The 10714-nt window shown below is 37.8% G+C and overlaps 1 protein-coding gene across 50 annotated transcripts in view; it reads left to right on the forward strand.

Moving 5' to 3' along the window:
* The window catches only part of LOC311210842 (titin-like), a 243002-nt gene that overhangs the window by 186687 nt on the left and 45601 nt on the right, over positions 1–10714 (forward strand). For all 50 annotated transcript variants that reach the window (XM_084289064.1, XM_084289078.1, XM_084289067.1 and 47 more), the window contains 20 exons: positions 73–357; positions 565–864; positions 1149–1451; positions 2499–2774; positions 2887–3186; positions 3274–3576; positions 3805–4104; positions 4224–4511; positions 4604–4900; positions 4989–5291; positions 5385–5690; positions 6497–6784; positions 6890–7180; positions 7277–7564; positions 7729–8319; positions 8413–8517; positions 8988–9185; positions 9270–9566; positions 9707–10294; positions 10390–10692. In XM_084289064.1, coding sequence (XP_084145190.1) covers positions 73–357; positions 565–864; positions 1149–1451; positions 2499–2774; positions 2887–3186; positions 3274–3576; positions 3805–4104; positions 4224–4511; positions 4604–4900; positions 4989–5291; positions 5385–5690; positions 6497–6784; positions 6890–7180; positions 7277–7564; positions 7729–8319; positions 8413–8517; positions 8988–9185; positions 9270–9566; positions 9707–10294; positions 10390–10692 — 6210 coding nt within the window. The remainder of the gene's footprint in view (positions 1–72; positions 358–564; positions 865–1148; positions 1452–2498; positions 2775–2886; positions 3187–3273; positions 3577–3804; positions 4105–4223; positions 4512–4603; positions 4901–4988; positions 5292–5384; positions 5691–6496; positions 6785–6889; positions 7181–7276; positions 7565–7728; positions 8320–8412; positions 8518–8987; positions 9186–9269; positions 9567–9706; positions 10295–10389; positions 10693–10714) is intronic.

The following is a 10714-nucleotide window of genomic DNA, read 5'->3' on the forward strand; positions in this document are numbered from 1 at the left end:
TTTATTTGCTCTGTTTTTCCTTTATTTCATGTACTGAACTTTGCATTTTATTTCTGTGAAATTGTCTTTCAGAACCTCCTGAAATTGAATTGGATGCAAGCATGAGAAAGTTGGTCACAGTCAGGGCAGGTTGCCCTATTAGACTCTTTGCTATTATTAGGGGTCGCCCAGCACCAAAAGTCACCTGGCGGAGAATGGGTGTTGATAACGTTATCAGAAAAGGACAAGTTGATCTAGTTGACACTATGGCCTTCTGTGTCATCCCTAATTCAACACGTGATGACTCAGGCAAATATTCATTGACACTTGTTAATGCAGCTGGGGAAAAGGCTGTGTTTGTGAACGTCAGAGTTCTGGGTGAGTATCTGAGAGAACTACGTGTAGACATTGTTTTAATTATATTGTATGTTCTACACAAAAATCTTTATTCCCCCTAATGCTATAATTTTAGAGTACAAATGTATCAACTAATGCTACCTCCCCCTGTCTAAGAGCCTATTAACTCCCTTTAATTTTAATTTATTAAAGAAGAAAAGACTAACATAAATTGAAATTCCTTTATAGATACTCCTGGACCTGTATCAGACTTCAAGGCTTCAGATGTCACCAAGATGTCATGCCATCTTTCATGGGCACCTCCAGAGAATGATGGTGGTAGCCCAGTGACTCATTACATCCTGCAGAAACGTGAAGCTGACAGGAAGACCTGGGGAACAGTCACTGCAGAACTAAAGAAAACTAGTTTCCAAATTGCTAATCTTGTACCTGGAAATGAATATTTCTTTAGAGTAACAGCAGTAAATGAATACGGGTCAGGTGTTCCAAGTGACATACCAAAACCAGTCTTAGCAACAGATCCCCTATGTAAGTATGCCTTTATGCACATTTTATCATTTTCTCAAATTTAAGTAAGATTTTGCGTTTATGAAAGCAACTGTTTCTAAACAGGACTTTGCAACAAGCGTAAATATTTGTGTCAGTTACTTTCATATAACACAATCTGTGAATATAGTACCTTTGCAGTCATTCAAAGTTTTCCTCTTTTCTGTATTGTCGTTGTTGACTTAGCATAGATAGTATCCAGTATTTCAGAAATTCATGGTAATTCAGTGTTTAATGTTTCCTTTCCTTCTCCCCATCCACAAAAGGTGAACCTGATCCACCAAGAAAACTTGAAGTTACTGAAATTACAAAGAACAGTGCCACTTTAGGCTGGCTGCCACCACTGCGTGATGGAGGCTCTAAAGTTGATGGGTACATTGTAAGCTACAAAGAAGATGACCAACCAGCAGATCGCTGGACAGAATATTCAATTGTCAAAGATCTCTCCATTGTTGTAGCTGGTCTGAAAGAAGGAAAGAAGTACAAGTTTAGAGTGGCAGCTCGAAATGCTGTAGGAGTAAGTTTGCCAAGAGAAACTGAAGGAATATTTGAAATTAAGGAACAACTCAGTAAGTACTTAAATGCTACCCATGTTGCAATATTCTCTTTAATAATGAAATGAACAACCATTCTTGTTCTTAGACTGAGGCCCAAAAAGTCAAATACTTTATGAAGTCATCTGGAGGATTACGGTTAACTGTACTGAATATTTTGACAGCTCAGAAAAGATGATGCTTGAATACTAATTGAGAATTGTTAAAGAATTTTGTGGGTGTGGTTTCAGTTTGAACCAGAAGATGAGAGATAAGGAGAAATAATCAATACATCCAATTAACTAAAAATGAAAGAGAAAAACAGAACAGTAGTTTGAGAGATAAGTGGGCTCAGAAGTGGGCGTTGTTTTAAGACAAGAGAAAATAAAGTGCTTATATTGTAGAGTCAGTTGAGGATGTAAAGCTAAAGGTACCAAGGACAAAGTGGGGAGGCCCTGAGGCACAGAAAGATGCAGGAGTCTGGGACAGGTAAGAACAGCCTTATTCATCCGTGACTTGGAAATAGGTACAGGAGCAAGAGACTGAAACATAGCCAGTGGCAGGAAGAAAAGTACACTAAGCATATAGTCAGGCATCTTTTGCTATAAATTGGGAAAAATTTGTGCAGAAGAAGTGGGAGAAGGGGCTCTAGTTGAAGAATAATTCAAAGGTATTAAAAAGAGGTTGCAGAAATGGGTTTAATTCAGTGAGAATTCCAGTCTTTCTTTTCTCTTCTTTCATGTCTCTCTTGTAGAAAGTCAGCAGGAACCTGTATGTCCAGTAGGTTAGCAATGACAAATTCCACATACACATGGAAATTATGTGTGCAGGAAGGTGATCCAAACTTAAAAATATTCTCTTATAATCTGGATGAGAATGTGAAAGTAAGACTGGAGTGGGTATTGCACACTGCAGAATCTCTAGTTGTTCATAAGTGGAACCTAAATTAAAAATTAACAAGACATTCTTACTGGTGATTCCACTTAAGGAACAGGAAGAGAACTTTCACGTGAAAACATAAGAAAAAGTGAATTAATATGTCACAGAAGTTGAATTTATATGTCTCTGTGTATTTTTCTACAGTCCCACCTAAGATCCTGATGCCTGATCATGTTCACATTAAAGCTGGGAAGAAACTGAGAATTGAAGCACATGTATATGGGAAGCCTCAGCCAGTCTGCAAATGGCTGAAAGGAGATCAAGATGTAATTACATCCAGTCGCCTTGCTGTCCATAAAGCAGAAAAGTCTTCTGTTCTTATCATTAAGGATGTGACTAGAAAAGATTCTGATTTTTACACTCTTACTGCAGAAAATAGCTCTGGTAGTGATAGTCAGAAAATCAGAGTGATAGTCATGGGTATGTTTCATTTAATTATTTTAAATCCAGATTTATACAAAACTAGTTTTAGTGTATTCCAATGGTTGCCATTTTCCCTTATACCTTTTTCTTAATGTATTTCTTTGTGTAGATAAGCCAGGTCCACCACAGCCCCCATTTGACATTTCTGAAATAGATGCTGATGCTTGCACTCTTGCATGGCATATACCTCTTGAAGATGGTGGCAGTAACATTACAAACTACATCGTTGAAAAATGTGATGTAAGCCGAGGAGATTGGGTAACAGCTTTAGCTTCGGTCACAAAGACAACCTGTAGAATTGGAAAACTGATTCCTGGAGAAGAGTACATGTTTCGTGTTCGTGCTGAAAATCGTTTTGGGATTTCTGAGCCACTTAATTCTGGCAAGATGATTGCAAGGTTCCCATTTGGTATGTCAGTTTTTAGTAGCAGCATTTCTCTTTTTAGTCCTCCTAATAAGACATGTGATTGATATCCAATTTTGTATTTCTTTATAGATGTTCCCAGTGAACCAAAGAATGCACGTATTACCAAGGTTAATAAGGACTGCATTTTTGTTGCCTGGGATAGACCAGATAGCGATGGAGGCAGTCCAATCACTGGTTATCTCATTGAGCGAAAAGAAAGGAACAGTTTACTGTGGGTGAAAGCTAATGACACAGCTGTTCGCTCCACGGAGTACCCTTGTGTGGGGCTCATCGAAGGTCTTGAGTATACTTTCAGAATTTATGCGCTGAACAGAGCTGGAGCAAGTAAACCTAGTAAACCAACTGAGTTTGTCACAGCAAGAGCACCAGTCGGTAAGCCAAATGTATCAATGATTTGCAGCAGGCTGTTGTTTTTATGGTTATTTTCAGTATATCTGCAACTCTATAATCTTCAGTTTGCATTTCCATTTATGTTTTCACATTTGCTGTAAATGCACTGTGTGGTTGTACTGTAAACAGGATCCACCACAATTAAAGCCACTTTTTAATATGTTAACCCTTTTGGCAAAACAGACTATAACGTGATCTTACTTGCCTTAGATCCCCCTGGAAAACCTGAAGTTATTGATGTCACTAAGAGTACTGTGTCACTGGTATGGACAAGACCAAAGCATGATGGTGGTAGCAAGCTTATTGGCTACTTTGTTGAAGCTTGCAAATTACCTGGTGATAAGTGGGTCCGGTGCAATACAACTCCACATCAAATACCCCTAGAAGAGTACACTGCTACTGATTTGGAAGAAAATGCTCAATATCAATTCAGAGCAATTGCTAAGACAGCAGTTAATATTAGCAGACCTTCAGAACCTTCTGATCCAGTGACCATTCATCCAGAAAATGGTAAGAAATGCAGAAGCATTTAAAAACTCTGACGAGAGTCTCTCCATGCTGAATTCATGTGAAGAATGAGGTGTTTACCTCGTACTAGATTGATTTACCCTTTTGCTTTTTCCCTTCAGTTCCTCCCAGAATAGAGTTGGATCTATCTATGCAATCACAGCTTACAGTAAAAGCTGGAACTAATGTGCGTCTGGAGGCAAATGTATATGGAAAGCCTATGCCAAGCATCACCTGGAAGAAAGAAGGAGAAGTTTTAAAGCCATCAGAAGGTGTTAAGATCACCACTAAAAGAAATCTTGCTACTGTTGAACTGTTCAGTGTTAACAGGAAGCAGACAGGAGATTATACTATTACTGCTGAAAATGCAAGTGGATCAAAGTCAGCAACCATTAAGCTTAAAGTACTCGGTAAGCTAAAGACTGTCTGTTAATAAATACATTTATGGTTAAATGATATAACAAGAACTATAGCTGTAATAATGGGATGTTAATTCTTCCAGATAAGCCTGGTCCTCCAGCCTCTGTAAAAATCAAGCATATGTATGCAGATCGTGCAATGCTTTCTTGGGAGCCTCCCCTAGAAGATGGAGGTTCAGAAATTACTAACTACATTGTTGACAAACGTGAAACAAGCAGACCAAACTGGGCCCAAGTCAGTGCCAATGTACCCATTACAAGTTGCACAGTGGAGAAATTAATAGAAGGACATGAGTACCAGTTCCGCATATGTGCTGAAAACAAATATGGTGTTGGAGACCCTATCTTGACTGAACCAGCAGTTGCTAAGAATCCATATGGTAAGTGTTTTGTAGGATAGTTTTGTGAGTCACTCTTTTTTATGTACACTTACAGATATGAAAATAACTTTCAAATAAATCTTCACAGATGTACCTGGACCTTGTGATCCACCAATTATCAGTAATGTAACGAAAGACTTTATGACTGTTAGCTGGAAGCCACCAGCTAGTGATGGTGGATCCCCAATAACTGGTTATATACTTGAGAAGCGTGAAACTAAAGCCCTTAACTGGACTAAGGTAAACAGAAAGCCTGTCATTGAAAGAACTGTTAAGGCTACAGGACTCCAAGAAGGAACAGAATATGAATTCCGGGTGATAGCATTGAATAAGGCTGGACCTGGCAAGCCTAGTGCACCATCCAAAGCCGTGTATGCTCGTGATCCTCAATGTAAGCTAAAAGTCTGAGACGTTTTCTATGGTATTTCCAAATACTTTTGTACAACATTCAGTGTGATTAACTTTCTGCTCTTTTAATTCTCAGATCCTCCTGGCCCACCTGCCTTCCCGAAGGTGGTTGATAGTACTCGTAATTCAATAAGCCTGTCATGGAGCAAACCAGCATATGATGGTGGAAGCCCTATTATTGGTTATCTAGTAGAAGCAAAAAGAGTTGACACAGACAATTGGGTCAGATGCAATCTACCTAAGAATTTACAGGCTACACGATTTGTCGTAACGGGGCTGATAGAAGATACAGAGTACCAGTTCCGCGTTTATGCTGTCAATAAGATTGGATACAGTGATCCAAGTGATGTACCTGATACACATACTGCCAAAGATATTTTAAGTATGTTCACTGAAAACATATTGTGAAATTAACTTTTGTTTTAATTCATGGGATGGCTTCTAAATGAAGGGTTTGTCGTAGATCAACAACAATAACAAACAAACAAAAAAAAAAGAGAGATTAATTTGGAATGTGTCCTTTCTCAAATAAATGTAGTTTAAAAATGGCTAATTTGGAAGAGAATGGGGCAGTTAGGAAATGAGAAGAATCTTCCCAGTGTCTGCATTTTTAATTTGTATCCCAGATACTCTTCCACCTCCTGTTGTTTGTTTTTTTTTTCTATCTGATCCTAAAATTAGACTTTTCACGCCTCTCTTCTGTCTGAAAACTTTAGTCTTCTTCATGTCTTCTAAATAGTTTGAAGCCAGATTATAATTCAAAAACTCCACTGACATACAATTTAATTGTATGACACATATTCCTTAAGAGCCATGCTGGCTTCTGTATACACTTTGCTATCTGTAGAAAAGCTTCAGAGAATTGCCTCAGTTCAAGTAAAGTAGTGCAGTTTTTGAAAATCCTTTGAATTATAGAAGAAATGGGAGTCCTTTTCATATAATAAGTAATGTAAATGGTGGAAAAGACAGAAGAAAAGCAAGTGAAATAATTGGGGGAAAGAAAAAAAAAAAAACAGGTTTACAAATGAGCTTGAAATGGGAGTCAGGAAACTAACTCATTGATATCATCATGACATAAGAACAAGCTAATTAATCTAGTGAAATGCCTGTAAAGAGGTACATGTCACAGAATCTTTAGTGATAGTCTTAAAGATAATGTTTTAATCACATCTTTTTTGTTAAACACAGTTCCTCCTGAAGGAGAACTTGATGCAGAACTAAGGAAAGTCCTTGTGTTGCGTGCTGGAGTCACAATGAGGCTTTACGTGCCAGTAAGAGGACGTCCACCTCCCAAGATTACATGGTCTAAAGTGGGTGCTAACCTAAGAGATAGACAAGGATTAGACATCAAGTCAACTGACTTTGATACCTTCCTACGTTGTGAAAATGTAAATAAATATGATGCTGGAAAATACATTCTCAGTCTGGAGAACAGTTGTGGCAAAAAGGCATACACCATTGTTGTAAAAGTACTTGGTAAGTGCCAGTTTTCCCCAGTATATTTGTTCATTTTTTAACTGATTTTTTTTTTGTATTTTTGTTTACTAAATCAAATTGGGGTGGGGGATTGTGTTCTTCCAGATACACCAGGCCCTCCTGTTAACCTTATTGTAAAAGAAGCATCTAAGGATTCTGCCTTCATTACATGGGAACCTCCACTAATAGATGGTGGCAGTCCAATCACAAATTATGTCATTGAAAAACGTGATGCAGAGAGAAAATCATGGTCCACAGTAACAACAGAATGTCCAAAGACAAGCTGCAGGATAACTAACTTAGAAGAAGGCAAATCCTACTTCTTCAGGGTTTTTGCTGAAAATGAATATGGTATTGGTGACCCCTGTGAAACTCGCGATGCTGTTAAAGCCTCTGGTAAGAAAAATGAATCCATTTATCCTATTTCGGTATTCAAATCATTTTTATTTTTAGTTTGAAAGGACACTTATTATGCTTTTCTTCCTCTTCTAGAAACACCTGGGCCAGTTGTGGATCTAAAGGCTTCCGCTGTAACAAAATCATCCTGCAATTTAGTATGGAAAAAACCTATCAGTGATGGTGGAAGCCGTATTTTTGCATATGTTGTGGAGGTTCTCATTGGTGAAGATAAATGGCAAGAAGTCATGCGAGCAAAGAACCTCCATTTTTCAATGAGAGATCTAAAAGAAGGACAAGAATATACTTTCAGAGTAAGAGCCCAAAATGATGCTGGATATGGAACTCCAACAGAGCTCACAATTGTGGCAAGAGATGATGTTGGTAAGAAACAACTTCAGATAATTAATTATTTTATCCAAACCACATTTATTTCATGCTTAACATCATTGCTATGCATGTGTACAAATCAGATGCCTTTAAAAGAACATCTGAATTTTATCAGAGTTTATGCATAGTTGAATAATTGGTATCTTGATTTTTTACAGTGGCACCTGATCTTGATTTAAGAGATCTACCTGATTTGTGCTATGTAGCTAAAGAGGGTAGCAATTTCCGTCTTAAAATCCCAATTAAAGGCAAGCCTGTCCCAGCTGTAACTTGGAAGAAAGATGAAGACCAGGCACTTACCGAGAGTGGAAGAGTTGCATTTGAATCTACAGCAGTTAACACCACCCTTGTAGTACGTGACTGCCAGAAAGCTGATGCTGGAAAATACACTATCACTCTGAAGAATGTCATTGGCAGCAAGGAAGGCACTATTTCTGTGAAAGTTGTTGGAAAACCTGGCATACCAACAGGTCCAGTAAAATTTGAAGAAGTCACAGCTGATGCCATAACCTTAAAGTGGGGTCCTCCAAAAGATGATGGTGGTTCAGAAATCACTAACTATGTCCTAGAGAAGAGAGATAATGTAAACAATAAGTGGGTGACTTGTGCCTCTGCAGTCCAGAAAACTACATTTAGAGTTACAAGACTTCATGAAGGGAATGAATATACATTCAGGATCAGGGCTGAAAATAAATATGGAGTAGGTGAAGGTCTTAAATCTGACCCTGTCATTGCAAAACATCCATTTGGTAAGTATACATTATAAATAAATAAAAAAAAAAAAAAAAGCTTTACAGATGATACATATTTTTAACGCTTCTGCATTTTTTTTTACTGTTTAGATGTGCCAGATGCTCCTCCACCTCCCAACATTGTTGACGTTCGGCATGACTCTGTAGCTTTAACTTGGACTGATCCCAGAAGAACTGGAGGCTCACCAATCACAGGTATATCTCCAAAAGTCTCCTTAATATTCCAGTTCTTCATACTTCTTTCTCTTTGCCAAAGGGTAAGATAAGGCGTTTATTATTTTGAGTGAGTGTGTGATTTCACTGTTCTTCCTACTTTTTCTGGATGATGAAACTTTCAAAGGCTTACCTTAAAAATCAGGAAGAGACTAACAGAAACAGTATTTTGGCAGACAGACAAAACATCTGAAGAACAAATAACAAACTCAACTACATGTTACATCACTCGAGGCTGTAAAATCAGAAATTTGCATTTGCAAGCATCTCATTCTTGCAATTACATACATATTTAATGTATGTTCATATCCATTTCTTAATCTGTTTTTCAATGTTGTTCCTGCACAATTCTTATTTGGCATGCCATACATACATTACAATATTTTGCAAAGCTAGGTTAAATGAAGATTTGTAGAAAATTCATCATTTTCACCTCATCATTTATCTTTTAGGTTATCACATTGAAGTCAAAGAAAGAAATAGTCTTCTGTGGAAGAGAGCCAATAAAACTCCAATAAGAATGAAAGATTTTAGAGTGACAGGATTAACTGAAGGACTGGAATATGAATTCAGAGTAATGGCAATCAATATGGCTGGAGTAGGTAAACCAAGTCTGCCATCTGAACCAATTGTTGCACTTGATCCTATTGGTAAGTCATCAGAAGAATAAAAATAAAAATTCTGAAAGTTGAAATCACTCTTGTTTGACCATGGTTTATTGTTTTTTCTTTTAGATCCTCCTGGGAAACCTGAAGTTATCAATGTAACTAGGAACTCAGTAACACTCATTTGGACAGAACCAAAATATGATGGTGGACATAAGTTAACTGGCTATATAGTTGAAAAGCGTGATTTACCCTCAAAAACTTGGACGAAAGCTAATCATGTGAATGTTCCAGACTGCGCATTTACTGTAACTGACCTTACTGAAGGCTCTAAGTATGAGTTCAGAATTAGAGCAAAGAACACTGCTGGAGCTATCAGTCCACCATCTGAATCCACAGGAACCATAATATGCAAGGATGAGTACGGTATGTAGAAGATATCAAAATAAATTTTATTTAACTCATTAAAAACTCTTTTTTTTGTTTGTTTGTTTGTTTTTTATTATTTTTTTTTTTTACTTTCTTTTTGTTATGACAACCTGGTTTTGTTTTGTTTTGTTTTACAGAGGCACCAACAATTGTTATTGATCCTACTTTGAAGGAAGGTTTAACAGTGAAAGCAGGAGACACAATTACAGTGTCTGCTATTAGTATCCGTGGCAAACCACCTCCAACTTCAGTGTGGTCAAAAGCTGGAAAAGATTTTAGACCTTCAGAGCTTGTGCACATTGAAACCACGCCAACTTCCTCTACTCTAAGCATCAAATATGCAACTAGAAAGGATTCTGGAGAATACACGATCACTGCAACCAATCCTTTTGGCACTAAGCAGGAGAGTGTACATGTGAAAGTTTTAGATGTTCCAGGACCTCCAGGACCTATTGAGATCAGCAATGTTTCAGCAGAAAAAGCCACTCTTACATGGTCACCTCCTGCAGAAGATGGTGGATCACCAATCAAATCATATGTTCTTGAAAAGAGAGAGACTAGTCGACTGCTCTGGACATTAGTTGCTGAAAATATTGAGAGTTGTAGGCATGTTGTTAGCAAGCTCATTCAAGGAAATGAATATGTTTTCCGTGTATCAGCAGTAAATCAATATGGCAAGGGTGAACCAGTACAATCAGAACCAGTCAAAATGGTGGACAGATTTGGTAAGTAGAACAAGCTAGAAGGTTCAAGTGTGCTTTTATTAATCTCTGAAGACTTGATTTTTGTTTAAACTTTGTACTTTTTTCTTTCTTACCAGGTCCCCCAGGTCCTCCTGGAAAACCAGAAGTAACAAATGTGACTAAAAATACTGTGACAGTTACCTGGAAAAGGCCGGTAGATGATGGTGGAAGTGAAATCACAGGTTACTATGTGGAGAGGAGAGAGAAGAAAGGTTTAAGATGGGTCAGAGCAACAAAGAAACCAGTTTCAGATCTCAGGTGCAAAGTAACTGGTCTCCTGGAAGGAAATGAATATGAATTCCGTGTCAGTGCAGAAAATAGAGCAGGAGTTGGACCACCAAGTGATGCTTCAAACTCAGTCATATGCAAGGATGTTGCATGTTAGTATCATGCCTTTTGTTT

Source organism: Netta rufina (genome assembly GCF_964035555.1).
Source record: "Netta rufina genome assembly, chromosome: 6".
Taxonomy (NCBI): Eukaryota; Metazoa; Chordata; class Aves; order Anseriformes; family Anatidae; genus Netta; species Netta rufina.